The sequence below is a fragment of the Lepidochelys olivacea genome (genome assembly GCF_965140295.1).
Source record: "Lepidochelys olivacea isolate rLepOli2 genome assembly, chromosome: 17".
Lineage (NCBI taxonomy): Eukaryota > Metazoa > Chordata > Testudines > Cheloniidae > Lepidochelys > Lepidochelys olivacea.
In genome coordinates this window covers 16,645,302-16,672,679 of record NC_140427.1, presented here as the reverse complement: position 1 = coordinate 16,672,679, position 27,378 = coordinate 16,645,302, and the positions used below count along the sequence as shown (strand labels likewise).

General features: G+C 45.1%; 1 protein-coding gene across 1 annotated transcript; it reads left to right on the top strand.

Annotated features, from left to right (window-relative positions):
• On the top strand, window positions 1-27,287 carry LAT2 (linker for activation of T cells family member 2). The gene is made up of 12 exons (XM_084651292.1): window positions 1-103; window positions 3,171-3,210; window positions 7,548-7,591; window positions 10,433-10,487; window positions 11,108-11,145; window positions 13,153-13,191; window positions 15,412-15,442; window positions 16,490-16,545; window positions 20,199-20,264; window positions 20,938-21,000; window positions 21,952-22,012; window positions 23,783-27,287. The coding sequence occupies exons 1-11, from the start codon at window positions 16-18 to the stop codon at window positions 22,008-22,010; spliced, it is 579 nt and encodes a 192-aa protein (XP_084507418.1). The 5' UTR covers window positions 1-15; the 3' UTR covers window positions 22,011-22,012; window positions 23,783-27,287.
• Window positions 27,288-27,378: the final 91 nt, after the last annotated feature.

Genomic DNA, 27,378 nt, shown 5'->3' with positions numbered 1-27,378 from the left:
GACCTCAGCGGAGCAATGAGCCCAGTGGAGCTGCTCTGGGCTGCGGCCTCACTGATGCTGCTGGGGGCTCTTGTGAGCATGTGCATGAAGTGTCAGCATTCTGGTAGGACTTTCTCCCACAGCCTTGAATTTGGGGCACCTTCAGCATGAGGAAATCCTGCATTGCTCAGTCTGCTTGCCTATGCCAGACAGCTACATATCTCCCTGCAGTCCTAGTGTGGGCTGGGCATGGTGCCTGTTCTCCTACTCAGGAGTTAACTATCACGGGTGGCTTGCCTGAGCATGAAGGTTTTGCTGCCATTCAGTATTGCAGAGATGACCCCCCCAAGTCAAGCTGAGCCTGATGTCCCAAAACAGGTGCCTGAGCCCGCGTTTCTCTTCTGGGCATGTGCGGGAAGGCTAGATCTAGGTGTTACTTGTCTGCCACCCGCACTCGGTGCAGCGTGAGCTCCTGCTGCCCATTCTCCTCTGATACACAAAGTCCTTCAGGGAGTCACTTGCCCCGACCCCACCGTGTGCATAGCGAGTATTGCTTTTCGCATGCAACTCCTGTTACTGAAATGGGGGGTGGCGGGAAGCTGGTGCTCGCAGGCGGTTCCTACCTGTGCGGCTTGCACCCTTCTTTCCCCTTCACCCAGTGCAATCCCCTGCACAGAGCTAGGGCTCTGTAAAGCTGGAATGGGGTAGGGAGGAAGACGGATGGTGGGGATCTGCGTGGACCCCTCCAGATTCTAACCCCTGCCATTCATAACCAGGGAAAGTTAATACAGCCTGCATGAGGGCTTGCGACTTTTACTCATCCATGCTGTGGAAGCTTTCAGGGGTGGTTCTAGGGGCAGTCCCTGGTAGCACAGCCCCTTCAGGAGTTGTGCTGTCTAGGGGCCAGTGGGAATGGAGGCAAGGAACCATTGATCAGGAGTTTGTAATCCCTGGCTTCTTACACAGGGAGAGACACAGCAGGAGGGCCCTGGGGTTCTTTCTCCACCCCAGTCAGTGCAGCTGATTGCAGGATGTAGAAGGAAAAGCTTCATAGCCTTGGGGATGGGGGAGAAATCCAAAAGCACTTGGCTGTGGCTGTTCACTAGGAAAGCAAGACGCTCAAGAAGTCTTATTTTGAAATTGAGATGTTCTGTGTGTGGATGGGACCCCCGATGACAGGCTCACAGTCCTGCAGTAAATCAAGGGAGCCTTGCAAAGCATACTTGCCCTGCTCTGCCGCTGAGTGGGCATTATGCAAACGAATGCAACCACAGCAGCAGTACGGCCCAATAGTCACAAGCAGCCAGGCTGCTGGACCTGACTCTGTCTCTGTTCTCCTCCAGCAAAGGATCCACATCAGGCAGAGCACTGACTGGCTGGCATTTTGTTGGTGGTGGTTGGTCAGTGGGGATGAGCTCAGCAGTACAGTTTACACTGAGATTAAAACTTTCCCTTCCTAGCCAACTCTCCCTCTGGCAGGGGCTGTGGACTCGATGACCTAGTAGAGCTTTGCCATCTTTGACCTTTACAACTCTGTGATTCATTCATCATCGGCCTTCTAATGTCGGGAGATACCACGCATCTCCGACCTGGCCCAGAGCCCTCGCATTCAGTATCACATCTCCCACCTGAATCTCTGTTCTGCCGCTTCCTCTCTCAGTTCAGCACCTGTGTACAAAGGGGCAAATCTATCTCCGAGTCAATGGATGCGTTTCATTCATTGTCTTGCGGTGGTGTGGAGCCATAAAGGATCTCCCCAGGCTGGTTTGACTCAGAGATGTGGGTAATTAACTAGCCACACTGCTTAGTGCCAGAGTGGGCTCCTGCTACAGGGTAATCATGGGTGGGTTTTGGCAGTGCTTTGGGTGGGTTTTGCAGCAGTTTAATGAAGTTGCACTGATTTGGCCCAGGGGGTCATTCCAAAAGGTCGTTGACAGGAGGTCCTCCATGCTAAGCATGGTGCCAGTGGTTTCAAAGCAAAGTTGGGCATTACTGATCTTTCTTCTGCTACTGGCAGCCACCTGTCTGGCCATTGTGATCATTTAGGACAATGGGATATGGGGACCCTCACCTCCCACCTGAAGGTCAGAGCTTGTATACCTACCTGTTGTCAGAGATGAAATGAGATGAAATGACTCCTTAAAGGAAACCATGGGTCAAATACCTCCTTCGTGGAATTCCACTCAGTTCACTGGATTTGTACAAAGGATGAGTTTGACCCCATGCTCTCTCTCGAGAGAGAGAGAGAGCGAGCGAGCGAGAACCCCAAAGCAGCAGTGGTACTAAACTTGGAGAAGTGGCCCTTGCCCAGCTTACGGCTGATCCTGTGAGAGGAAGGATGGTCTGCTGGTCAGGGAGATAGCCTAGGGTTTGCTTTCCTGCTGTTGCACAGACTTCCTGTGTGACCTTGGGCATGGCACTTAAGGACGGATTGTTAACATTATTTACGTGCTTAAAGATGCAGAGAGGTGCCTAGTGGGATTTTCAAAAGCACCTAACTCCCATTGGTTTCAAGGGGAGTTAAGTGTCAAAGTGCTTTTGAAAATTCCACTGAGGGCCTAAGTTACTTTCAAAATCTGGTCCTTAGTCTCTAGGCCTCAGTTCACCATCTGTGAAATGGGGATAATAGCACTGCCCGATCTACAGGAGTGTTGGGGGGACAGTAAAGGAAAGGTTCTGAGGTGCTCAGACCCTACAGTAATGAGGGCCAGCAGCGTACCTAAGAAGTGAGGTGTTCAGCATCTGCTGCAAGATGCTGAGTACCCTCACCTCTTATGCAAGTCATGGGGAATGGAGGCTGCTCAGCATCACAAAGGAGCAGACCCTTGGAGAATGCCACTGACAGTAATGCTCTAAGGCTTACTACTGAGTGGCTTGTGGGGCACAGACTTGCATGGCTGGGCTAAACTGCGTTCCATGCTGTTGGACCAGGGATTAATTTGACTGATCCTGGTTCCAATCCTCCAGATGTTGTTAAAACATCTCTCAGTTGGCCAAGGAGACATCCGCTTTAGTCCAGCACCCTTTCCTGGTCTTGGCTGCAGGTTTGATGGAGGCACTGGTTGAAATCCTTTCAGAATTGCTGTTCTCCACTTCCTCTTTGTGTCTAAATTCCTGTTAGCTCATCTTAAGTTTTTTGTCCTCTTTCGGCACTTGAATTCCTGTCACTGATTTTGATGATCTTCTTCCAGCTACTAAACGGGAAAAGAAGCTGTGCAAGCAGAGGAAACTGTAAGTTACCCTTCACATTCACATTTTTTCCCAAGAGGTCCTTGTAGGGAAAAAATGGATCCCAGCTGCTGTGTGGGCTCTGTGGAGCTCTATGCATCCCAGTTCTGACATGTTAGAAATCTGGAGGTGAAAAATAGCTGCCTCGGAGCAATAATGATTGTCCACAATCCCATAGTGGCCAAGAACATAGAATGGCTCAGAGACACAGGAAAGCTGCCTAGTGCCCTTAGAAAGAATAACATGAAATTAAACGACAAGCTGTGAGCTTGGGCCTGAACGATGTACCGATTGGCTTTAATAAGAGTTTTAGATGAGAAAGGGTAGAGGAGCAAATTAGTGCACTGCAAAATGGTGCCACCACATTGATCTATTCTAGGATTAAGGTAGATTCACAACTTCATTAGGTACAAAAACCGGTATTTAAACAATAACATGTGCTAGCTAATAAGATCATATGCTAGCATTGAACTACCAAACCTACAACGTCAGCTAAGTAAGGAAACATGAGTTCTCTCACACACACTCTTGTTTCCTTCAATAACAGACAAACCACAAGTAAGAAGATTAGAGAAAAAAGAAAAATCATGGCTTTTAACCTCTTCCTGCCTTTGGCAGCATAGCTAACCTGCTGCAGAGGGCTCTGGAAGGGCCCAAGGGTGGGCCATATTGTGTGCTGCCACCCTGCTGCTCATTTTCAAGATGACAGTGTGACAGGCTTTTGGTGTGATGTTTGGCAATTGATGGAAGAGCAACCGCAGGGCTCTATCCCTCTGAATCCTGTCTGGGGTTAGAGAGATGTCCTGGCTTGCTGAAATTAAACCAAGAGCCTGGATGTATTCCTGGTCCAGTGAAGTCAGTAGCAAAACAACCACTGACTTGAGAGGGGTCAAGATTTCACATTCCATTTCTATAGCTGGTTTTTGGTTGTTGCTTTTTTTGCAACCCCCGTGACACACCCACACAGTCACAAGGAATCTAAACAGGGACTTTGATTGAAAGCACCCCTGATAGCCGCCAAACTGCCAGCTATAGGAAGAGGACTGATCGGAATGAATAGATTCTGTGTTAGATTAATAGCTATGCTACTGGAAGAAAGAGGGAGAGATTTTCGCAGGCACAAAGGGGAGTTGAGTGCCCAGCGCCCATTGAAAGTCAGAGTTGAAGACCAGAAGGGACCATCACGTCATCTAATCTGAGCTCCTGTCTAACACCCGCTAGCATCCGCTCACCAAACCCAACAACTGAAATGAGACTGAAGTGTTACAGCCCACAGGAGACTTAACCATTATGTGTCACAGGGGAGAACAGGAGGGGCATCAGTGCCTGAGGCCCCCACGATGGCAGGGAAATGATTAAGTGAGGTATACCCAGATTATCCTGGCAAGTGACCCCCACCCATTCTCAGCCGAGGAAGGTCAAAACTCCCAAGGTCAGTGGCAATCTGATGTGGGGGAAAATCCTTCCCAGCCCCACGTAGGGCCATCAGCTAGACCAAGGGTAGGCAACTTATGGTACGCGTGCCAAAGGCGGCATCCAAGCTGATTTTCAGTGGCATTCACACTGCCCGGGTGCTGGCCGCTGGTCCGGGGGACTCTGCATTTTAATTTAATTTTAAATGAAGCTTCTTAAACATTTTTAAAACCTTATTTACTTTACATACAACAATAGTTTAGTTATATATTATACATTTATAGAAAGAGACCTTCTAAAAACGTTAAAATGTAAGACTGGCACGCGAAACCTTAAATTAGAGTGAATAAATGAAGACTCGGCACACCACTTCTGAAAGGTTGCCGACCCCTTAGCTAGATCCTGCACATGTGAGCAAGAACCAGCCAGCCAAGCACCTGAGAGGATGCTTGGCACCACCTCAGAGTCCTGTCCCTTCATGTCCAACATCCCATCTCCAGCTGTGACCAGCCCTGATGCTTCAGAGGAAGGAGACCAACCCAATCCCAAAGACATTGGGTTGGGCTGGGGAAGTAAGTGGGAGCTGAGTGCTCAAATCCCATTAGTGCTTTGAAAACCTCCCCCAGTGTATGTACCCACAGTAACAGATAATCTTTAGTGTTACCGCTCTGCTGTGTTCCCTTCCCTTTGGTATGTCACCTTCTTTTTTTAAATATTACCACAGCAAAATGCATGGTCAACAGCTCTCTTTTACCTTATTTAAAAAAAAAAAAAGTGAAAAACATGATGCTTGTCTTCCGAAAAGACCGAATAAACCAGGGGTGGGCAAACTACGGCCCAGGGGCCACATCCAGCCCTCCAGGCATTTTAATCCAGCCCTCGAGTTCTTGCCGGGAAGTAGGGTCTGGGGCTTGTCCTGCTCTGGCGCTCCAGCCGGGAGCAGGGTCAGGGTCTTGCCCCACTCCACACGGCTCCTGGAAGCAGCGGCATGTCTAGGAGCAGCCAGGGGCCTCCGCACGCTGCCCCCGCAGCTCCCATTGGCTGTGGACCACAGTCAACGGGAGCTGCAGGAGCAGTGCCTGCGGACAGGGCAGCTCACAGAGATGCCTGGCCGCACCTCTGCATAGGAGCAGATGGGGGGACATGCTGCTGTTTCTAGGAGCTGCTTGAGGTAAGCGCTGCCCAGAGCCTGCACCCCTGAGCCTCTCCTGTGCCCCAGCCCCAGCCCTGATCCCTCTCCTGCCCTCTGAACCCCTTATGCCCAGTCCCACCACAGACACCAGTCCGTACCCCCAGCCAGAGCCCTCCTGCACCCCAAGCCCCAATTTCATGAGCATTCATGGCCCGCCATACAATTTCCATACCCAGATGTGGCCCTTGGGCCAAAAAGTTTGCCCACCCCTGGAACAGACCCAAGGTATGCGAGAGGTTAAACTTTCCTTCTGGGCTTTGTGGACCTGTCTCTAGAACCTTTTGAATTCTATTGCAAGTCTGCACGTACTTTATGTCAAAATGCTTCCATGATGGGATGGAAAGAGTCAAAATCATAATTGTTTTCTGGACCAGGATTATCTCTTCATCACACCTGGCTTTGCCCCCATCCTTGGGTTCCCTCCCCAGCTCCTATTGTGTGTTCAAGGGTCATTGGCAATGCTCCCATTGACGTCAAAGGTCACAAGATCAGATCCATAAAGAGGCTGAAAATAGAGCTGGGTGAAATTTTTTTGACTCCTAGTTTGTTTGCTGAAAATGAAGTTTTGGTTGACCCGAAAGTGTTCATGAATGTGACATGATGTCACCAAAAATTTTGGCCAAAAAATATGTTTGGGACTTAGGCTCCATTCATAACACAGCCAGAGGAGAGGAGGAGGAGGAGGCGAAGATGATGGTGGTGCCTCCCTAATACCTATCGTTCTTTGGCTAAGACACTCACCGGGGAGTGCTCTATCATTGGACCATAGGGTATTCTGGGTCGGGTCTTTCTCAGTCTCTCCTGTTGCAGCTGTTCCACTTCGTATAAAATACTTGACTAGTCACTGGGCAAGAGAGAGAGTGAGAATGGTTTTTCAGTTCATTGGGCTATAGAGTCAGTTATTTGCCCAGCTCTAGCTGTAAATCAAACAACTTGTCTGCCCCCCTCAGAGAAATATTCACATTTAAAGTGATCAGGGAAGCCCCTTTCTTTGGATTTCAGTGGCAAAAGCCTTCGTGCTGATGTGCTGTGAAATATAAGCCTCCTCTTTCCTTAGCTTCCACTTTCATACCCTTAGTGGCTTCTGCCACAGTCTTATGCAGGAGTCTCAAACTCAAATCACCACGAGGGCCACATGAGGACTAGTACATTGGCGCGAGGGCCGCATCACTGACACTTTTTCATACAAAGATACAAAAGCCCTCTCCTACCCCCGGCCCCGCCTCCACTCCACCCCTTCTATGAGGCCCTGCCCCTGCCCCACCTCTTCCCACCCCTTCCCCGCCCCCATTCCAACCCCTTCCCCAAAGTCCCCACCCCAACTCTGCTCCTCCCTGCCTCTATTCCAACCTCTTCCCAAAATCCCTGCCACGGCCCTGCCTCTTCTCCGCCTCCTGCCCTGAGCGTGCCATGTCCCTGCTCCTCCCCCCTCCCTCCTGGAAAGTCCTAAGTGCCGCCAAACAGCTGTTTGGTGGTGGAAAGCTCTGGGAGGTAGGTGGAGGAGTGGGGACGTGGTGCGCGTGAGGGGGGGCAGAGATGGGAGGCAGGGGGACAGGGGGTGAGGGGAGCTTGGCTGCCGGTGGAGTCGGCGTCTATGGCTGGCTGCAGGAAATGGCCACATGTTTGAGACCCCGGTCTTATGCTTTGTGACATCAACAATGCCCCCCCGCCCCGCATTGCATGTCTTTCCCTTTAGGACATATTGCATTGGCCAAAACTTTCCCTGTATTTTCAGGCATGAAAACCAGCAGGGATTTGAGGTGATACGATCCCATTCAAGTGAGTATGCATTTTTACAAAACTCTATAGATATCTGGAAGAATCTTCTTGTAAGTACTGAGAAAGTTTTTCAGGCTGCAGTTTTTGCAAGGATACAAATTTGTGTCTTTTTTTTCATGACCGTGTCCTGCAGTGCAGAGAATTAAATTTCTGTCTCAAAGAATAATGCATTACAGTTGGGAAAGCATGGAAGGTCTAACTGACAGAACCAGAAGGCTGAGATTTTCAAAGCAGACTAAGGTGCCCACTTGGGATTTGGGTACCTAATTCCCCTAAGTTCCTTTAAAATCCCAGCCTAAATATTTAGTGCCACATAGAATCTGTATTGTGAAATGTAACAACATATTGGCTTAGGCTACAGGGTTCCTGCTCTTCTGAGCAGAAACTTAAACTGCCCCTGAAAATGACAGAGAGTGAAGGGGAAACACTTGAACCCAAATTGATACGAATGACTCATTTATCCTTGCCCTGTCACTGCTTCCTGCGGCACATTTGGTTACAAGCTGAACTTTTGGTTTCATCCTAAACTGAGCTGCTGATTGGGTAGGTATTAAAGGTCATCGTAAACAAAGAAGGTGTTGGAAGTTAAGCTTGCTGAGGCACTGGCTTCCCGCTGTAGTCTATCTAAGTACTCCTACCATCCTGAGTGCAGTAATATCACAGCACCAAAGAAAGGCACCATCACTTGGTCCCTTGTTCCTTTGAGTCACCCCAAGGGGACTTCCATTTTGATCTTTTCTTTCCTCTCCGGCTGCCCCTTCTTTCTTTTTTCTCCTTCCTTTGTCTTTCTTTACATTTTCTAGTCTCTTTTTTAAAAAATTTTAATTATTTCCCCCTCTTCTCTTTATTATCATCTTCCGCTCCTACCTCCCTTCCCCTGCTGTTTCTGATTGGGTTTTGGGAAAGCTAATCTGAAAGAAAGAGGTATTATGCCTGGCTCTGAAAGGAGCAAGGTTTGTGCAAAGGAGTTACAGTCTTGAGCTGACTATTGAGAAAACTCTGTCTTCTGGCTCTTGAAGCTGCTTCCTAGTGCCTGAGGACCACAGGTCTCTCGGGAGAGTGCTGTCACACTGAGAGAGGGGAAAGTTTCTTGGGTAACATGAGCCAATCCAATGGAGCATAGGACTGAGACCTTGGAATGTGCCTGGTGTTCTAATGGCCGCTATTAAAACAAGCAAAGCACTATGGGATTGTGCTGCTGAGGAGATGGGCCTGCCGCATTTTGAACCAATTGCATTTCGAAGCTAGATACCGTGAACTAGAGTAATCCAGCCTAGAGAGCATCATGGCCAAGTCCGTGTTGGACAGGATGTGGTGCAGTCTTCTGGCCAGCTGCAGCTGGAAGATAACGTCTTTTGCAGTGGTAGTCGTTAGAGTATCTAGCAGCAACGAGGAGTCCAGAAGGTTGTTGAGGCTGCAAAGTGACATGAGGATCTGAGCAGCAAGGCTCCCGCCACAGAGCGAGACACTATGGTGGGAGCTGGATTTTCAAAGCATTTCCTTCTCTCTGCCTACAATACCTCTGTCTTGCTGCCTCAAGCAGCTGTTTTACATCCAGGTGCTGACCTCTGAGAGCTGAAAGACGGTGCTGCTAGCTCAGAATGTAAATGAAACAGATCTGGGTGTCCTCCATGTCTTGCTGGGATTTGACTTGATGTCTCAGTTTTCCCCAGCAGCGAGGTGCTGTGACTGTCTGGGATGGGGGAAAACTGAGGGAGTGCTCTGGTGGCAGAAGAGCAGTCGTCCAACAGTCCTTCCAGGCTGTTCCCTGACAGTAATGGATATGGGTCATTGCAGCAGGTGTCCTTTGACTCCTCCAGTGTCTTTAAAATGGGACAATGCTAAACCATGATCAACAGCAACAAATGCAGTGGAAAGCTCCAGTAATCGGAGCTGTGGATATTCTGCCTCCGATGATCCATCGGTCCAAAGAGTGCTGTTTCTGTTGTACAATAGAATGTGTTCCTAGCCACAGAAGGATTAAACCAGCATAGAGAGAAAGGATAGTTCAGTGGTTATGGTACCTGCCTGGGATTTGGAGACCTGGATTCAGTTCCCTTCTCTGCCACAAATTCCCTATGAGCTAGGGCAAGTCACTTAGTATTTATATCCCTTAGTTTCCCCATCTGTAATATGTGGGGATAATAGCAATTTCCAGCCTCACTTGACTACTACAGTGAGGGGGGCCAGAGAAGTCCCTAATATAGATAGGTAGAACTGGGAAGAGGTTTTTATGGCGTGGAGAGAAATTAATTTAAAAATGAACAAAAGTGGGCTGTAGCAACTTACATTTAATAATACTTTGCCTTTCTGCAGCCCTCCAGCCCTGGAGGAGAGTGAGGATTATTAAGCAGCAATGGGCCAAACAATCGAAGAAATCTTTATTTTAACAAGATCTAGGACAATGACAGATGCAATCAAACCTCAGGAGAAGTTGCTGTTGGAGCATCTGAGAGAACCCATAGCGATAGTTTTCAGAGTGGAAGTCTATAAAAAAGAACTGCTAGCAGCTTAGGGATGGAAACTCATGCAAATTTGGAGAAAATGTCAGATAACTTACAGGGGGAAAAGGGACCAGCATAACTATTAAGACTGGAGCTTTATCTAACATGTACTTGTTTGTAGTGGCCTGTTCCTGTTGCTTGTAGATACAACAGGTTTCTATAGTCATTTCCTTCCTTGGCCCATCCTATGCTTTTTAAGTAGGTAATTGAAAAAGTTCTGGATTTCGTAGTCTGCAAATACTTGGCAATCGTTTGCATTTGACTGCTCTGTGCTCAGTTTGGAAACGTGTCTCTTGCTGCCATAACCTTCAACAACTGATTTTATTTCCCATGCCAGTTGCAGTGACAAGGCAAGAGCAAATTAAATTGCCAGACAACATCCCAGTAACAAGGTAGGTGACAAAATAAGATATTTCAGCCAAAATTTGGGCCACTGGGTCCCCCCAAACTTTGAGAAAATTGAGGATTTGGATCTGAACTCCCTGGCTTGGCTTATATTTAATTTACTGCTTATCCTTCCATAATGTTCTAAATCTTCTTGATATCTGCGTTCCAACTGCTTTTATAGCATCCACTAGCATGAATCCTTAAAATCAAGCCACAGAAATGAACTGTCATTGCAGATGAAAGGCAAGTAGTGCAGGAGGGCCTTGATTTTAACCGTTTTGATACTGTGAAGCCCTAGCAAACGGATATGGATAATATATGGGAGAAATATTGTGGCTCGAGTGTATATTTGTTTATCCACATCCCATTCCAAATACGCCAGTTCTTAGTCCTCAAAATGTCTCCTGTTGCACAGCACCACCAGGAAAAGCTCCGTGGAGTGCGGGGATTGTTCAGCCCATTGGTTGGGGACCACTGTAATATCCAATATTTAATATAGTGTGTATAGAACTGGGATTTTAGCTACTTTCCAGTGTGAATGGCTTGTATCCCAGGGATAGACCTACCCAGCGGGAGAAATAGCATTTGCAGGAATCTGTTACATTAATAAATTTATCTCTTTCAGGAAAACCAGTGAGCGACTGCAGGCCTCACGCATTGATGGTAGGTATTTATACAAAAGTATCCATTTCTTTACACCTTTTGTCATCCGCCCTGGGTGGGTTGTTACTCTAATACGAAATTAGTGTGTGGGAATATTACAAATCTTTGCCTGTTTATATTGGCAAATGGAACATATATGGTAAAAGATCCCTGACTCCTGTATATGCCTACAATGTTCACGGAAGCTAAGCCCAGGAGAGGATGTTCCGTTCCCATTTATGGTCATCCATTTTGAATTCTGAATGGTGCATTATGGGGACAGGTGTTACCTTGGAAGTAAGTTAGCTAACGCTACAACCTACTCCTATAATAATACCCTAATGCACAAACATTTGTAGAACTATACAAACAAACACAATGAATCTTCATGACACCCTACGTAACTTGTTACTCTCTGCATGATGGAATGTTGCCTACATTCTCTATCCATATTTTCCCTGTTTAAACCCTTTACCTATGTGACTATTTCTGTCTAGCACCTTTCTTAGTCCCTTTGAAAACTCTATTTTTAGTTCTCCTCTTCTCTTTTCCTTTGAGACCAAGCTCCTGAGTCTTTCCACAACTTTGCAGATTCTTCAGACCTGATCTCTGTTGCCCTACGCTGCACCCTCCCCTAAGCAATGGCTGTCTTGCTGGGGTGCGGTAGCCAGCTCTGCACACAGTATTCCAGCTTAATTTTCTGAGTGCCCGTTGCTGTAGCATGTGGGCAGCTGACCTGGATTTTCAGAGAAGCGGAGCACCTGCATCTCCCACTAATTTCAACTGAAGTTTTGGTGCTCTGGGAATCAGGCCCTAAATGTGGTATTAAGTGACATCCCTCTTCCCCACAATATTCCATACAAACAGCTGCCATCCCTGTGCTGCTGTGAGACAGTATTCTACCTAGTCATTGGTGAGCAAGGAGTAATACCAGCTCAGCTTTACCCCCTCCTCTTGCTTAGCCAAGGGCTATAGGAGTGGCTACTTGTGAGAATGTGGTGGAAAAAATGCCCTTTTGAAGATCAGGCTTCTCATCCAGTGGCCCTAGGACTGGGTTAAACTGCAATCAGGGAGTTTTTCCTGTTGACTTTCTGCTTATATTCATTTATTATCCTCCCGTCCCTTGCTACAAACCCTGTTCCTTTGGGGGAAAGATCTTGCTGATTGCAAATGCAGAGCCCTTCCAACAGTTTAAACATCCCAGTAATAATAATAATTAATAATAATAGATAACTCGGATGGACCACAGCTTTCCCTAAAATGTGTGTCTCGCACCACACCCTGGTTTGATCTGCTGAAATACCAGAGGGGAGGGAGTTTTCACATCTTTGGTCCCCTGTACAGCTGTTCCCAGAAGCACCTTGCCGGCCATGGAGACAGAGTCCTTAGGTGTTCTGTCCAAGTTTTCGAGCCCCTTTCTAGGTAGTATGTGAGGACCTCACAAATATTGAATGAATGTATCCCCAGACCCCCTATTGAAGTCTGTCGGTCTGTTGTTACCCTCACTTTACGGACGGGGAACTGGGACACTGAGATTAAGTGACTCCCCCAAGCTCACAGAGGAAGTCTGTGGCGGAGCTGAGAATTGAAACGAGCTGTACTCTTTCTCAGACCAATGCTCTAACCACAGCGCTACCCGCTCTGCCCGGGGTAGAGTTTAGCAAGGGTCTTAGAGAGAAGCAGTCGTATTGCCACGTTTGTTTTCAATTCTAGTCTCTGCTACTGTAGCTTGCTACCTCATGTTTCTGTTTTTCCTACAGTGTTGCACTGAGCTGATGATGTTGGTGATTCTTCCTCTTTCACCCCCAAATCTATTTCCTAATTAGTGACCTAGATGGCTCTTCCTGTTCGAGCATTTCCCCAGCTTGGTCCCATGTTCCACAATTCATCATTTCTCCTTTCTTTTTATACTGAGCTCTATTTCACATCTCGTGGCTTGATCGCCTCCGAATCTGATTTCATAGCCCCTGTAATTGCTTGCTAGCATATCACGGCTAACGTACAATGTCAACATGTGCTCTCTTCTAGGTGACAGTGCAGAGCCCAGATACCAAAATTTCAGGAGAGGTAAACATTACAACTGCAGCGAAATTCAGTTAGGCTGAGAACAATTCAGCCTTAGTATAAGTAACTCCCATTGAAGTCAATAGACCTTGCGCCCACTTATGCTAGGACTGGATCTACTCCTCTGTTTAAAATAACAGTGGGAAAATGAAAAGCTGTGATCCCTGCTTTACTGTATGTGGGTGTTTCTGCTTTCTAAACCTAGATTAGATGGAAGGTCACCAGCCTTTGGAAGCAACATCACATTTCTGTTCCTGTCCCTTCTCTGAGTGGAGAATCTGTTAGTATACGGGCTGGCTTCCCCTGGAGTTGCTAATCACACCCTGCCTGTATTCAGATGTGTCAGGATATTTCTTAGGCTAAAAGATGTTCCCCAGCTGTAAAATGGAGGTCAGAATGCTGCCTTTTTCCTCTCCTGTCTATTTAGATTGTAAGAGCGGCAGGGACTGTCTCTTAGTAGCATCCATAGCACAACAAGTTTCTAATCTCAGATGGGGCCTCTGGATGGTACCGTAATACAAATAATTAATAATAATAATAATAATAATAATAATAATAATAGCGGTAGCAGGAAGAAGGCATTTCCTGCTGTCCGAATTCCCTTCGTTAGTATTTTATTCTTTAATGCATGGGAATATAGTAATTATTCCGGTCTTGAGGTCTCCAGCAGCACAGCTCTATAACGGACACTTTATCTTTGGAGGAAGATAGGGCTGATCGGGGCACTAGCCCACTGTGCAATGACAGAGTGAGGCAACCATCACAAAGGCCACCGATGATGATGTTGAAACCCAAACGATGCCATTGCTCAGTATGTTTTTTATAGAAGAGCTCATTGAATCCTTTTGTTTAACTATTTATGCCACTTGACCAGGCCTCATAGTCCTTGAGGACAGTGGCTCTCAGCCTTTCCAGGCTACTGTACCCCTTTCTGGAGTTTGATTTGTCTTGTGTACCCCAAGTTTCACCTCGCTTAAAAACTACTTGCTTACAAAATCAGACATAAAAATACAGAAGTGTCACACCACGCTATTACTGAAAACTTGCTGTCTTTCCCCTTTTTACCATATAATTATAAAATAAACCAATTGGAATGTAAATATTGAACTTACATTTTCAGTGTATACTACATAGAGCAGTACAAACAAGTCATGGTCTGTATGAAATTGTAGTTTGTACTGACTTCGCTAATGCTTTTTATGTAGCCTGTTGTAAAACTAGGCAATCTCTAGATGAGTTGAGGTACCCCCTTGACCACCTCTGCATACCCCCAGGGGTACACGTACCACTGGTTGAGAATCACTGCTTTAGGATAACCTAGACTATATGCTAAATTACTCTTTACCTAAAACAAAGCCCCTTAAATTCTCTTTCCCTGGGCTCTTACAGTACATCTACACTGAATAAAACTCCCACGGCTGGCCCACATCAGCGGCCTCGGATGTGGGATGTGGAGCTATCAAATTGTTATGTAGATGTTCAGGCTTGGGCTGGGACCCTCCCTGTTTGTGAGGTCTTAGAGCCCAGGCTCCGGCCCAAGCTTCTACACTTCAGTTTTACAGCCCTGCACCCTGAGCCCCACAAGCCCACAGCAGCTGACGAGGATCAGCTGCGGGTGTTTTATTGCCACGTAGACATACCCATAGGGTCCAGTCCTGCTCCCATGGAAGTCAATGGCAAAACTTGCATTGAATGCATGCTTAGTTCAAGGATGTGAGGCTGGATGTGGCTTGCTCAAGATTTTGAGCCTGCTCAGATGCTTCTCTTGAGGTGTCTGAGTGGCAAGCTTGCGAGTGATGCCCTTTGGTTAGTTCACTTTGAAGATTCTGGGCAGTGCATTAGAAAGCAGCAGGGTGGGGCGTGCAGAGGAGAAGGTGTTGCAGAATGGGGTGTGGGGAGGAGATGAGGAACACCAAGACAAGAGAACAGGAAGGTGAGACTGGTGCAGAATGTGCAACAGTACATTGGGGGGGGAGAAGTGTTAATTTTTCAGAGACAAGAGATACACAGATCCAGTAAAAAACTGAGTGAGAAAGGAAAGAGCTGGAATACTTGTCTGAAGGGAAGCAATCGCCTACAGATGTTCCTGGAGAATCTAACCTGGCCCTGTGTGTTTCTAAGTGCATAGACTTTTTCTGGATCAGTTTTGTGGTTTTATTTTGATTTTGCACTGTGAGAAATGTTCCTGAGACTGTGCTAATGGCAAATGATTTGTACTTGCAGAAGACAACCAGGAACTGGATGCTGCCTATGTGTAAGTCAATCTTTCTCTCATCCACCAGGACATTGAAACTAATCTCTTTAGTCTCCCTTGCTAATGGTAGCTTTGAATTGTAGGATGTTACAGTGGGTTTAGTTCATCTTCTTAAAGAGGAAATTAAATTCCAAAGATTTGGGTTCTGAAGCAGAGCTTTGAAGATCATGACATTCCTGTGGTTTCATTATTCAGATTATGCATAGCTCTGTTAATTTCACACTCTCTCTAAGACCTTGCAGTGGGCCACATTACTGCGAGCCATTGTTTCCGCTGTGAATAGTAACTTGCTATTGCGGTTACTCTCAGAAGAATATGCAAGATCTCAGGATGGGAATGAAAAATCTGTCCTAAATGCTTCTGAATTTGTCATGAATAACCTATGGGAAGCCAGGTGCTAAGCAGGATACAAGCACAGAGAAGGCGTTCCATGTCCAAGTTCTGCAGTTGTACCTAACTCGTATTGAATATGACTTCCATTGTATCATATTAGCCTTTAGTGCAGCTCACACCTGAACGTGAAACTACATATCTTGTAGTCTGTGTAGTATTAGAACCATGAAGAATACAATTGGCTTGTTTCAAGAATGATATTGGACAAGGAGCCAATCACTTACAAGAAACATACCCGTGCCAGATGCAACCAAGATACAGAAAACCAAATACTTCACCTTCACATGGACCTGCTACTGTAGAATCTACCTATTAGATTAATCACAGAAATGGACAGCGGTATTGATGTGGGTCACAGAAATGTCATTTAAAAGAAGTAGCTTTGGGCTGCCTCTCTGGAAGTTTTGTATTTGGTTTACTCAGTTAGACGTGTATTGCCCAGGAGATGAGGCAGCTTGTGATAGTTGTGGCATCTTTAAGGAAAATTTAAGTTTCTGGGAAGAGAAGGCTCTATGGCTCTTTCTGATTGATTTGGGGTCATGGGGTGGCTGGGAAATTGGGGTCCCACGCATGAGTAAGGTGAGTGGGATTTTGCCCCAAGTGCCATCTCAAAGGCAGAAAATATCTAAGACTGAGATGTTTTATCTTTTCCAGCAACCCTATAGCTACAGATTATTACAACTGTGGGATGTTCTTGAGACCACCAAATGGTATGTTCACAAGACAGACGAATGACTGTTTATTCAATCCTATTATGGACGATAAAACCAGTGAAGTATTTCCAGCCAGCGAGGTTATAGTGTGGGTTTAGAATGAGCTGGAAACAGACAATTTTCTTCTTTTATCTTTCTCCTTTGTTACACTATGGTTTGACACAATTTTAGTTAAGGAACAGACATATGGCTCATGGGCAGCAAGGGGTTAAAAGTTATTGTGGCAGGACGGGGAATACAAAAGTAGTGTTCTACAGAGCGGCAAAACCACTGAAAAGCTGTGACACGCTTCAGGGCTATGGTCAGGTGCCATCCTTCAGTGCAAATCAGCTGTTTATTTTCATTAAGCCCTGGTTGGCTTCAGGCCAGTGGCAGAGCATTGCCTGAAGCCGCAGGTAGTCCAGAGCCAAAGCCCTGAATGTTCAAAGGTGATGCTATCCCTGCCTAACAGCAGCACCATCAAGTGCTTGTCTCAGTGGCGTACAGTAGGTGGTGCAAACAAAATCAGCCCCAAGCCCAAGCAAGTCAGGAAAGTGATTTGGGCACTGCTGTCCTATACCAAGCACCTTACATTCACAGGGGAATTCCCTGAGGTTTAACATTCACAGGGGAATTCTCTGAGGCAGCTGGCTGTCCTGGGGAAGAGAATACAAAGTGCCACAGGTCTTAAATCTCCAATGGTCACTTTGTTTTTCAAACCATATGATATTCTGTGTTCTCATAACTTGAAAGGTGCATCCACCTAGGCCCTGACGCCACACACGCTTATCAATGTGCTTCCCTGGATGCACTGGGAGGGAGTAATCCCGTTTGGCTACTTGAAGTGTCTCAAGCTACTCCCGAGAGTAAATGCTTGCAGGTCCTGGACCTTGGGGCTGATCCTGCAGCTCTCATCCTCACAAGCGGGTCCACTGCAGTAAGTGGGCCTGCTCTTGTAAGTGAGGGATGCAGGACGGTGCCCCAGATCTCTACTGTTAGGAACACTAATCAGTGTTAAATACAGAACAGATGAGGTAGCAAGTCTGGAAGCTATGTTTAGAAAGACATAGACTTTAACGGGGCTCCATGCAGGCGCAGCTAAACCCATTGCAGAATTGAAAGTTCTTCAGGGCAGAGGTTGTCTCTTTGTTATATGTTTGTACGGTGCCGTGAACAATGAAGCCCTGACCCCTAGGCAATACCATAATAAAAACAATAATTAATAATCATCATAATTAGGGTCCTATTTTGTCTAGGGTCTTTCATGAAAACTCTGTCCCAAATTGCTTCTGCAAAACTAAATCCTGTAATACACTTAGAGTTAAATAAGTTGTAACAGAAAGAGGTGTTTAATACACTGTTCTTAAAAGTACAAAAAAGAGGTTAACTAATTTAAGTAGTCTGTCACCAGAAGGTGGATGTGGTGTAAAGACCTTTAAAAAAACGTATCTGACTTATTTGTTTAATTATTATTCTTTTATCTTGTGGTAGTTACCACAGGACTTCATGGAGATCAGGACCCCATTGTGCCTGGTGCCATACATATGCATACTAAATGGCAGTCTTTGTCCCAAAAACTTGCAATCCGAGCAATGTCTGTAATTATTTTGTTTTTCTATTTTATAAAACTAGTGTTTGAGGACTGTGTGAAAATTATGGGCAGGAGGAGACTCTCAAAAAACGCAGTGCAGATGCTGCATGTGTGAAATTCTGTGAAATGGCCATTTTGATATCCCAAAGTGTGCAAAACTTATCTGAAATCTTATCTGATTCTGACACCATTTTTGGATAATCCATTTTTTTGTCCGAAAGAAATTTCAAAACTTTGTCTGTTTTCCATTCAAAGATGGTCTTATTTTTGTGGGGGAAAAAAAGAAAAAGAAACATATTCCTGGCATGGTTTTTTTATGTGTGTGGTAAAAAGTAACTATTTGGGGAGGGATATTCCATTTTGTGCCATAGGAGGGGTTAAAGCAAGATGGAAAGTGATTGGCATGTCTATTTGCAAGAATGAATAGCTGCAGAATCTTCCTAACTTTGATGTGGTGACCACATCAACTGTTACATTTTCTGCATCTGTGGATGTACATTTCAGATAGTAAACTGCAGGCAGTTGCTCGTGTGGTTTAACTGCCCATGTACATCATGGTTGGTTTTTAAACAGATTCTAATTATAAATATTATTTAATGCCTGTACTTGAGCCTTTCTCTCAGCCAATAGTCTCTCTCAGCTGTGGTGCTAGTCTGAAAATAGACAGTGGTAGTTAGAAAAACGTCCTTTAAAACCAGAAATCGGTGCCCATTTGATCTGGAAGCCATTGACCGACAGTAAACACAGACAGCTCCCATCACCATTACTTTTTTGAGAGAGCAGTTTCAGAGTAGGCGGTAATGACGGAAACTTATTCTCTCATGGTTCGTTGGCGAGCGTTTCCATCCAATTCACTGAATCTGTGTCCTTGTCCCAAGAAAACCATCCTTTGTTATCAGTCTCAGCAGAGAGGCCAAGGAGTGATTTGGCCATGGAAAACGAAGAATCCTTTCACCCCAGAAATGGTCTCTATCTGGTTAGGTGGAGCAGTGCACAGCAGATGCAGGTTTCTCAACTGCCCGGCTGCCTTGTGGGCTCAGTAGGTAACATTGGTTTCAAGGGCTGCCAACTGGCATGTTTACATACAACTCAGACAACTTTACTATACTCATATAGTTAAAGCAATACAACTTCCTAGTGTGGATACAGTTTAAAAGGGCTTATACTGGGCTAGCTAATTTCCCGTACAGGAAGAGAAATATACTATGTCAGTGTAAGGCACTGTTATACTGCTATAACTGCATGCACTAGAGAGGTTGAGGGTGCAGGAGGGTGCTCTGGGCTGGGACCGAGGGGTTCAGAGGGCTGGAGGGGGATTGGGGCTGGGGAAGGGGGTTGGGGTGCAGGAGGGGGTCAGGGGTGCTTACCTCAAGCAGCTCCCAGAAGCAGTGGCATGTCCTCCCTCAGGCTCCTACACGGAGGCGCAGCCAGGCGGCTCTGCGCACTGCCCTGTCCGCTGGTGCCGCCCCTGCAGCTCCCATTGGCCGCGGTTCCCGGTCAATGGGAGCTGCGGGGGCAGTGCTTAGGGTGGGGGCAGTGTGCAGAGCCCCCTGGCTGCCCCTACATGTAGGAGCCAGAGGGGAGATATGCCATTGCTTCTGGAAGCCACGTGGAGCAGGGCAAGCCCCAGACCCCACTCCCCAGCAAGCGCTTGAGGGCCAGATTAAAATATCTGGAGGGCTGGATGCGGCCCCCCCGGGCCATAGTTTGCCCACCCCTGCTCTATTATCATCCAGCAGATGCTCCCAGCCTCTCTAAACTCCGTCATGAACACCCAGTCTTGCTCTCCTTGAGGCCAGCGGCAAAACTCCAGTTGATTTCAATGCAGGATCTGATCCCATGTTAACATGGTAAAGGGATTATACTAAAAGTGAATATGCCTCACAAACTCCAGTTCTAGCACAGTCTTTTACAGTGACCTTTCTGCTAACTTCCTTAAGCAGTGCATTTGTTTCTTTGTGGTAAACACCACTTCTCCACGGGTGGATGGTGCTGAAACTTAGGGTTGTACACAGAGCCATGCGCGGAGAGCTCTCACCACCATCCAACACATTAAGTCCTTCCTTTTTATCTCTTACAGAAAAGGAAGAGGATTCCTGTTTCTATCAAAATGTTGTGATCGGGGCATCCAATAGCACTGAGTCTGGTAAGTGTCCGCTTTCGGGGGATGATTACTGTGTGTATTGCAGTGGTGCGGAGAAGCCCCAGTCATGGAGCAGGGCCCCCGATCACTTCACTTAAAGTAAAGCTTTAAAAGCTTTACTCACATAGACCTTTATCGTGAAATGAGCTCCATATAGGTAGTTCCCCACATGGAATCCAGCTGAAGTCATTGGGGCTCTGCACAGAGTTCATTGTAGCTTTGGTTTCAGTGAAGAAGAGGGGGAATTCTGCTTAGAGATTATGAACTTCTGAGAACATTTATCTCTGGGATATTTTTTCAGAATTGTGGATTAATTTTGGCTTTTGATATTATATGCTGTGTTGATAACACCTCAGAATCTGATCACAATTAACTTTGTGATTACATTGGGTATAATGGGCAGCAGTAGCATCAACAGGCAGGTCTAACCCATGCCTGGGAAGAAAAACAAAACAAAGCACACGCTAAACTGGGAAGTAGATGAGATGGTGATGACCAGACATGGGAGTGGAGTTGCTCCACATTAAAATGCACAAGCCCACAGGTGTGACTGGGAACTCAGCCTTGTCCAAATGGTTACATTTTTAGAGGGTGGAAGTGAGACATTTCAAAGAACGGTTCCACATTCTTAGTCCACTTGCTTTCATTGCTCTGTGCACACTTTTCTTGTTCACAGATGATGTGGAGGACTATGAGAATAGTGCATCTATAAAGATATGGCAACAATCGAATATGTCAGGTATGTTCTGAAACTATTGTTGTTTAATATTTTTACAGTAGCACCTCAATGGGGTCCCATTCTGCGAGCTGCAGATGAAGACATGACCCCTGCCTCGAGAGATTTTCCTTGTACTTTTCCTGTACAGTCATGATAATAGAAACATTTTAAAAAGTAATTGCACATTGTTGCATATCTTAGCAATGATTTTGAGTACTAGCTTGGAATCTTTATGTGACTCTTGCCTTTCTGATATTTAAGGGAGCACAGACAGAGTTGGAAGGCCTAAAATTTGACTGAGATCCCCCAGCAGGCCCTTACAGAAGACTGTCTCTTCTCTTATTTCAAACCTTCTCAGTTGTTAACTCTCCATGCTGCAAACTCTGCCTTGCTTTTGGAGCCCTAAGACCAGGAAACAAACAAGCAACAGTATCTTTGTATCTTATGTCCCTGGACTATGAAGCTCCCTGATGGGCCAGCAGTAATTATGTCAGCATAAAAGCCTTGGTTAGGTTAATTTTTTAAAACAGAGGTTCAATTGGATATGTAGCTTCCCATGAGCACATAGGGATAGCTTTGGTTGTGATATGCGCTGTTGAGTGTATTTAGGAACTTCTCGTATCTGATTTGGGGATGCTCTAAGCAAACCGTTTCTTGTTTTTGTGTGTGTGCCCTGTTTATAAATCCAGTAGATTGTAATGTCTCTGTGGATCTGTTATGATCTATTCTAAAAATCTACTGAAGGAACACTTGCAAACTGTTGTTACATACAGTCTTGAAGATTTTGCAAGGAGCCTTGATGCTGGAATCTGGTATTTCTTGGCACGTACAGAAAAATGGCTGGTAAGGAACACACAAGCTGATATCAACATCAAGGCTTAAAGAGGTTGGCAGGGTGTATAAAGATGTCTGTAAATCAATGCATTTATTGATCAATGCTTTCAATTCCCAATAACAACTCTGTACATTTAGAAAGCCCAGATGATTATCCAGATTACGTTAACTCAGATGTTGCAGCCATGCCGAACTAAAGGTAAAAATAGATACAATTTTTGATCCATTTTTTGTAAACCAAGAGGTTGGGGCATATCAGTTCTTAGATAATGATTTGCATTCAAACTTGATTCTATAGCAAGGTGGCATTAGCCTATGTTAAAAGCAAACTTGGAAGGAGCGAATCTCTGTATTGGCAGACTCTAAGAAAGCGGGGATGATGTTGCATGTATTTATGTATCCATAATCGGAGTAACAGCATGACAAGTGCTGATTGCCCCTGTTACAGGAATTAACATTTTTGGATCAGCTAGCAAATATCTAGTGCCTATAAAATTATCTGATTGATGCCACAAACCAAGTCATGGCTGTGGCAACGTTAATGATCTGATATTTGTCCTAAATTTCCAAAGCAAGTGGCCATTGTATGACAGTATAGTCCCCGTAAGACTATAACGGAGTGGTACTAGGAGTCTGCTAGAAGTTAAAGTGCATAGTTGTGGGAGAGGAACAGTTTAAAGTTTACCTTTAAAGATGCTCACTGTCCACGTCTTAGCAGCATTTCACAGCTAGGTGGCGCTCTTTGCTTTAACAGAAGCAAAATGACAGTTTGCCATTAGTGATTATTATAAAAGTGCATTAGTTCAGAAAGGGGCATGGGAAATTTGTGTTGGGGAAATTAACTGAAGTTTTTCTTTTTGGTGTGTGTGAAAATTTTACTGAATTACAAGGCACTGTTTTGGACAAATGTAGGGGGAAATCAAATCTACATGAAAGCAGAGAAAAAGGCTACTTGATAACATATGTAAGCTATTCTCCATTTAACCCCCCTTCCAATGGAATTTCAAAGAGGAGGGGATTCAATTTTCATATTAGAGAGGATTAGTCTAGTGGTTTTATTATGGGACTGAGCAAGTTCCAGTCCTCGCTCTGACCAGTCAGTCTGATGCCTCAGTTTCTCTTTGTAAAATGGAAGGTACCTCACTGGATGAGGCAAGGATTAATTAGACCTCTGTAAAGCACGGTAACTGAAAAAAAATCTCTGTGGAAGTCCCCTCGTGAATCTCAGGTAAGCACTTAACACATCATCAGTGCTACCACAAAGAAATAGTAAACAACACTGAATGTTATAAATCAGTGGTTCTCAAGAAAGGGTCTGGGGCCCACTGGAGGCGCCCCAAGCAGGCTTCAGGGGGTCTGCCAAACAGAAGGAAAAAGGTTAAGACCCCCTTTTGTAAATGACTATGGGAGGGGCCATACAAACATCTAATCTACATTACAGAAGTTTTCCCGGTATAGCTATACCAGTAAACTCACCTTGGGTATACACAGCTATACTGCAAAAGGCTGCTTTTTCCAGGACAGCTCATACTGGTTCTGCAAACAAAATAAGCTACCCTGCCAAAAGAACTTTTTTGCCTTTAGATCTGCAACCACATCTGGCACAGCAATGTAATTTCAAAACAAAATCACCCCCCTTGCCAATATACCTATGCTGACAAGAGTTTCTAGTATAGACTTTCCCTTAGTTAGATAGATTTTGCAGGAATGATGGATTCTTAAATTATCTGGACTCCTGGCATCCATATATTTTTGGAACTGTTCAGAGATTCATCAGTTATAACAATTAGGCAACACACACTCCCCACGAATTTTAAATCTTTACATTATCCAGCTCAGACAAAAATCTACCTGAATGATAGCAGCCCAGGGAGAAAACCCTAGCACTGAAAATAAAACGCAAGCAGAAAGTCAATAATGGTATGGGGGAAAAGAAGCAGTGAACTCACTGTCTTTCTTTTATTTCAAGGTACCTTCCCTACAATCTGAAAAAATAGCTGTCGCAAAGTTGCAGAAGCTTGTATTATTTTGAAGACTGCTACACACACACAGTGGAAAGGGTCCTTGGCTTCACGAGTGTAATGGAATCACCTGTTCTCCAAACCCTGCCAAAAGTCGTTAACTAACTTAAAGGACATGGATGCACACTGCTGAAAGTAAATGCACTGGATCCAGAAGTCCCACAAAAATAACTGGAAAAAGCATATGGAGAAAGCCCACCCCCCTCCCTCCCGACAAGTGAATTTCAGCTGCTTGGTGGATCTTTATGGAAGTCCCCTAGTTACCGAGAGGAAATGCCAAGGTTTTGTTATTCTGTCAGAGTTTCCTCCACATCCATTCAAGGGAGCGATGGCTTGCCTGCTCACCAATGTTTTCTGCTGTCAAGTGTGAAATGAATCTTTAAACCGCTGAGCAGCAACGCAGTTGACAGTTTAACTTGCCAAGTTGACTCGTGTAAGGAGGCATTAAAGCGGATGAATTATATTTCTTGTTTAGTTCCCAATGTAGCAAAGCTGTTGGACAGACACTGCTTCCAACAGAGGGATCGAACCTTCCAGCCAGATGCCAAGTTTTTAGGAGTAGTTCTGTATAGCTAAGTAATACACTGAAGTGCTCACAAATGGTGAAGGGCCGAAGGCTACTACAAACAAGATCACTGCAGCTACAGATCATATTCAGAGTGCTGTCAGATAGTATCTTTCTTGTGCTTTTGGAATTTATTTTACAGCCATCCATAGGAGTTGAGACAGGTAACAGGGCCCTGAGCTCATCTTTACCGCATTGCCAGCCTCAGGAATTGCACCTGCTTTTCAGAATTGCTAGAACTCAGACCTTGCATTTGAACACTAAAATGTTCAGGAGCACAGCGTTTTACCTGGCAGCATTACAGCACTTGCTCGTTGAGAGTGAAATGTACCTCTGTGCAGGAAATCAAGGAAAAGCTCATGCACTACTTTAGTCTTAAGTGGTGTACATGCTGGCCTGCTGCATAGGGGTAAACTTCACCCACGGTAGAGTGAGAACGGTTAGGTAAATGCCTAGTAAGGGAGTTTTTAGAACAGCAAGTTATGTGTTGGAGCGACTGTCTCCTGCCAGTCCTAGTTATTGCTAGAAACTGGTTCACCAAGCTTTTATGCTCTGGCATGAACAGGTACTCTCTAACTAGCAGGGAAAAGGGTCACACAAGCAATTTCCTCCCTTTTGTTACCAGTGATTAGAAAGAACCTTGAATAAGGGTAGTAAGAGTCAGCTATGCGGTGGAAGGTGTGGACATGAAACCTTTCCTACTACAAATTACTTCACTTATGAAATTTTGCTCTGAGTGGAGGAGTCTATTTGATCTAATCAGTCTATGCACAGTGAGAGTTAAGGTTGAATTTAAGCCTCTTTACAGATGTGGATTTGACATTTCATTTGTATTTGAGACACCTTAATCACAGCAACAAGGTGCCTGTTACTCTTGTGTCTGAAACTAGGAGGCCAATCAAACATTTTGTAATTAGTGATTGGGGGAAAACTTAATTGCAGCTCCCACTAATGGGTGTATTCCTGAAGTCTCCAAAGAGCAGCAAGACAGGGCCTTTAATGTAGTCCATGTAGGAAAGAGAACTATCTAGAACGTCCTTAACCTCTTAAAAGGGGTACACCTAGTTAGTTTCAGAACAGGAGTTAAACAGGGTCGGTTTTACACCTACTCAAGTTTCCTACCAGTTGGTATCTAGAATCACACTTTCTTTTCTTCTCTGCTGTGCAAAGGGCCCACACAAATAAGGGACACAGACAATAGACTGAGGGTGCAATTTACCTTTGAAGAACAACCCAAAGCCTAATAAACCATTAAAGCCCTAATCTGAAGATTTATGCACTGCATAGACCATGTCCTGGCTCTTTTGTTGAAAGGTGAATTTCATCCAAAGTGACTGAACAGAAAAGTTCTAACCTTTGTTGTAGAAATATTGTGTTACTTGACAGACCATGCAAAATGTTATGTGACCGGTGATGATGAATGTCCAATATGATACCTCTCAAAACTGCCTCATTTTCAGAAGTGTTGACTCTATAAAGGTGTCTCAAAATTACAATTCAATTCTGAAAATGTTGGTCTCAGTTGTCAGAGAAGTGCAATTGTGTTGATGTGTTCGTTTAAGATTCTGATGTAATACCGGGAGAGAGATGTTCAAATGCTTAAAGTTTAGTGGTAATACAAGTTGCCTGGGATACAGTTAATCAAGTAACAGAACTCTGAATAAGTTCCAGGATTTCGACAGATGTTAGGCCAGGGCAATACAGGATTTATTGTACTCTGTGCTCAGTAGGGAGAGGTGAATAAACCAAGTAATATTTCCTGGAGCATTTATGGAAAATATTTGTTGCCCAAACAGGAGTTCAAAGTGTGTAAGATAAATGGGGTAGGAGAGTGATTAAAGGAGAAGATACAGATTCTATTCCCCAATCTGCCAGTGTGAAAATGCAGGCAAATCCCCACCTTCTGGTGGTCCTTTGTAAAGCAAGGTAAACCCTTTCTTAGTTTTGTGAAGCACTGTAAAATAAAAAGGGCATCTTTCATTCAAGGGTCACAGTGTTCTGGAACATAGCCAGTAAATTTTACAATAAATTATATTGAAGTGATTGGAATTCTACAGTGTAGCTTTTAAAACACACCCACCCATTACTAACATTTCCTTTGTCACCTGTGTACACAAATAAAAGTATCTACAATGACCAGATTGGTTGCCTTTTCAGAAATCTTTAATTTGCAGGCGTACAGGGAATTCAGGGTATGCACAACGTTGGCTGCCAGTGAATGGGAGTAGCATCCAGCCTGTGTGTTCCAGCAACAATCCAGGGAGACGGGGAATAGCGCAAAGCTGAATACATCTATGACCACACCTTCATTCAATCCTGGGGGGTTCTGCTGGAAGCTGCTGATGGTGGGAGGAGGAGAACAGGCAGCAGCTGCTACAGAAGAGGGAGTCACCCTAGATTCTAGACCTCACCAAAAGCTGCTCTTCTCTCCTCTATGGGAATAGGGAAAATGTACAGCTAGGAGATCCCAGTGGAGGATACAATGGGGGCAAAGACCAACCCTGTAGGGCCTTGGCCACTGTGCCCGTGGAAGCCCTTAAACACCTGACTAATCTGCAATTGTAGTTCGTTCCCCTTGCTTCTGACTGGGCCTGTAGTAAATGCTATGAAAATGAGGGTCATTAAGGGCAGAACAGGTTGCCTAGAATACATGGAAAAAGGGGAAGGATTCGGGAAGTGGTTCAGTGCCTTTCATATCTTGCTTGGCTGCCTACTCTATTCAGATTGGTAAACTCTTTGGGCCAAGACTGTGTGTGTAGAGCATGCAGCAGATTAGGGTCCCAACCTGGATTTTACAGTATTTAATAAATGCATAGTTTATAATTGTACTAAGGAGTTGCTAATATATTGAGAATCAGAAGTGTCCGTGATGATGTACGCAGTTTGATAGAGACTTTGTGAAATACTGTGTTAATTAAATAAAATACTTTGACTCTCTCTTACGTGCTTATAGTGCTGTCTTCATTTGCATTACCAATC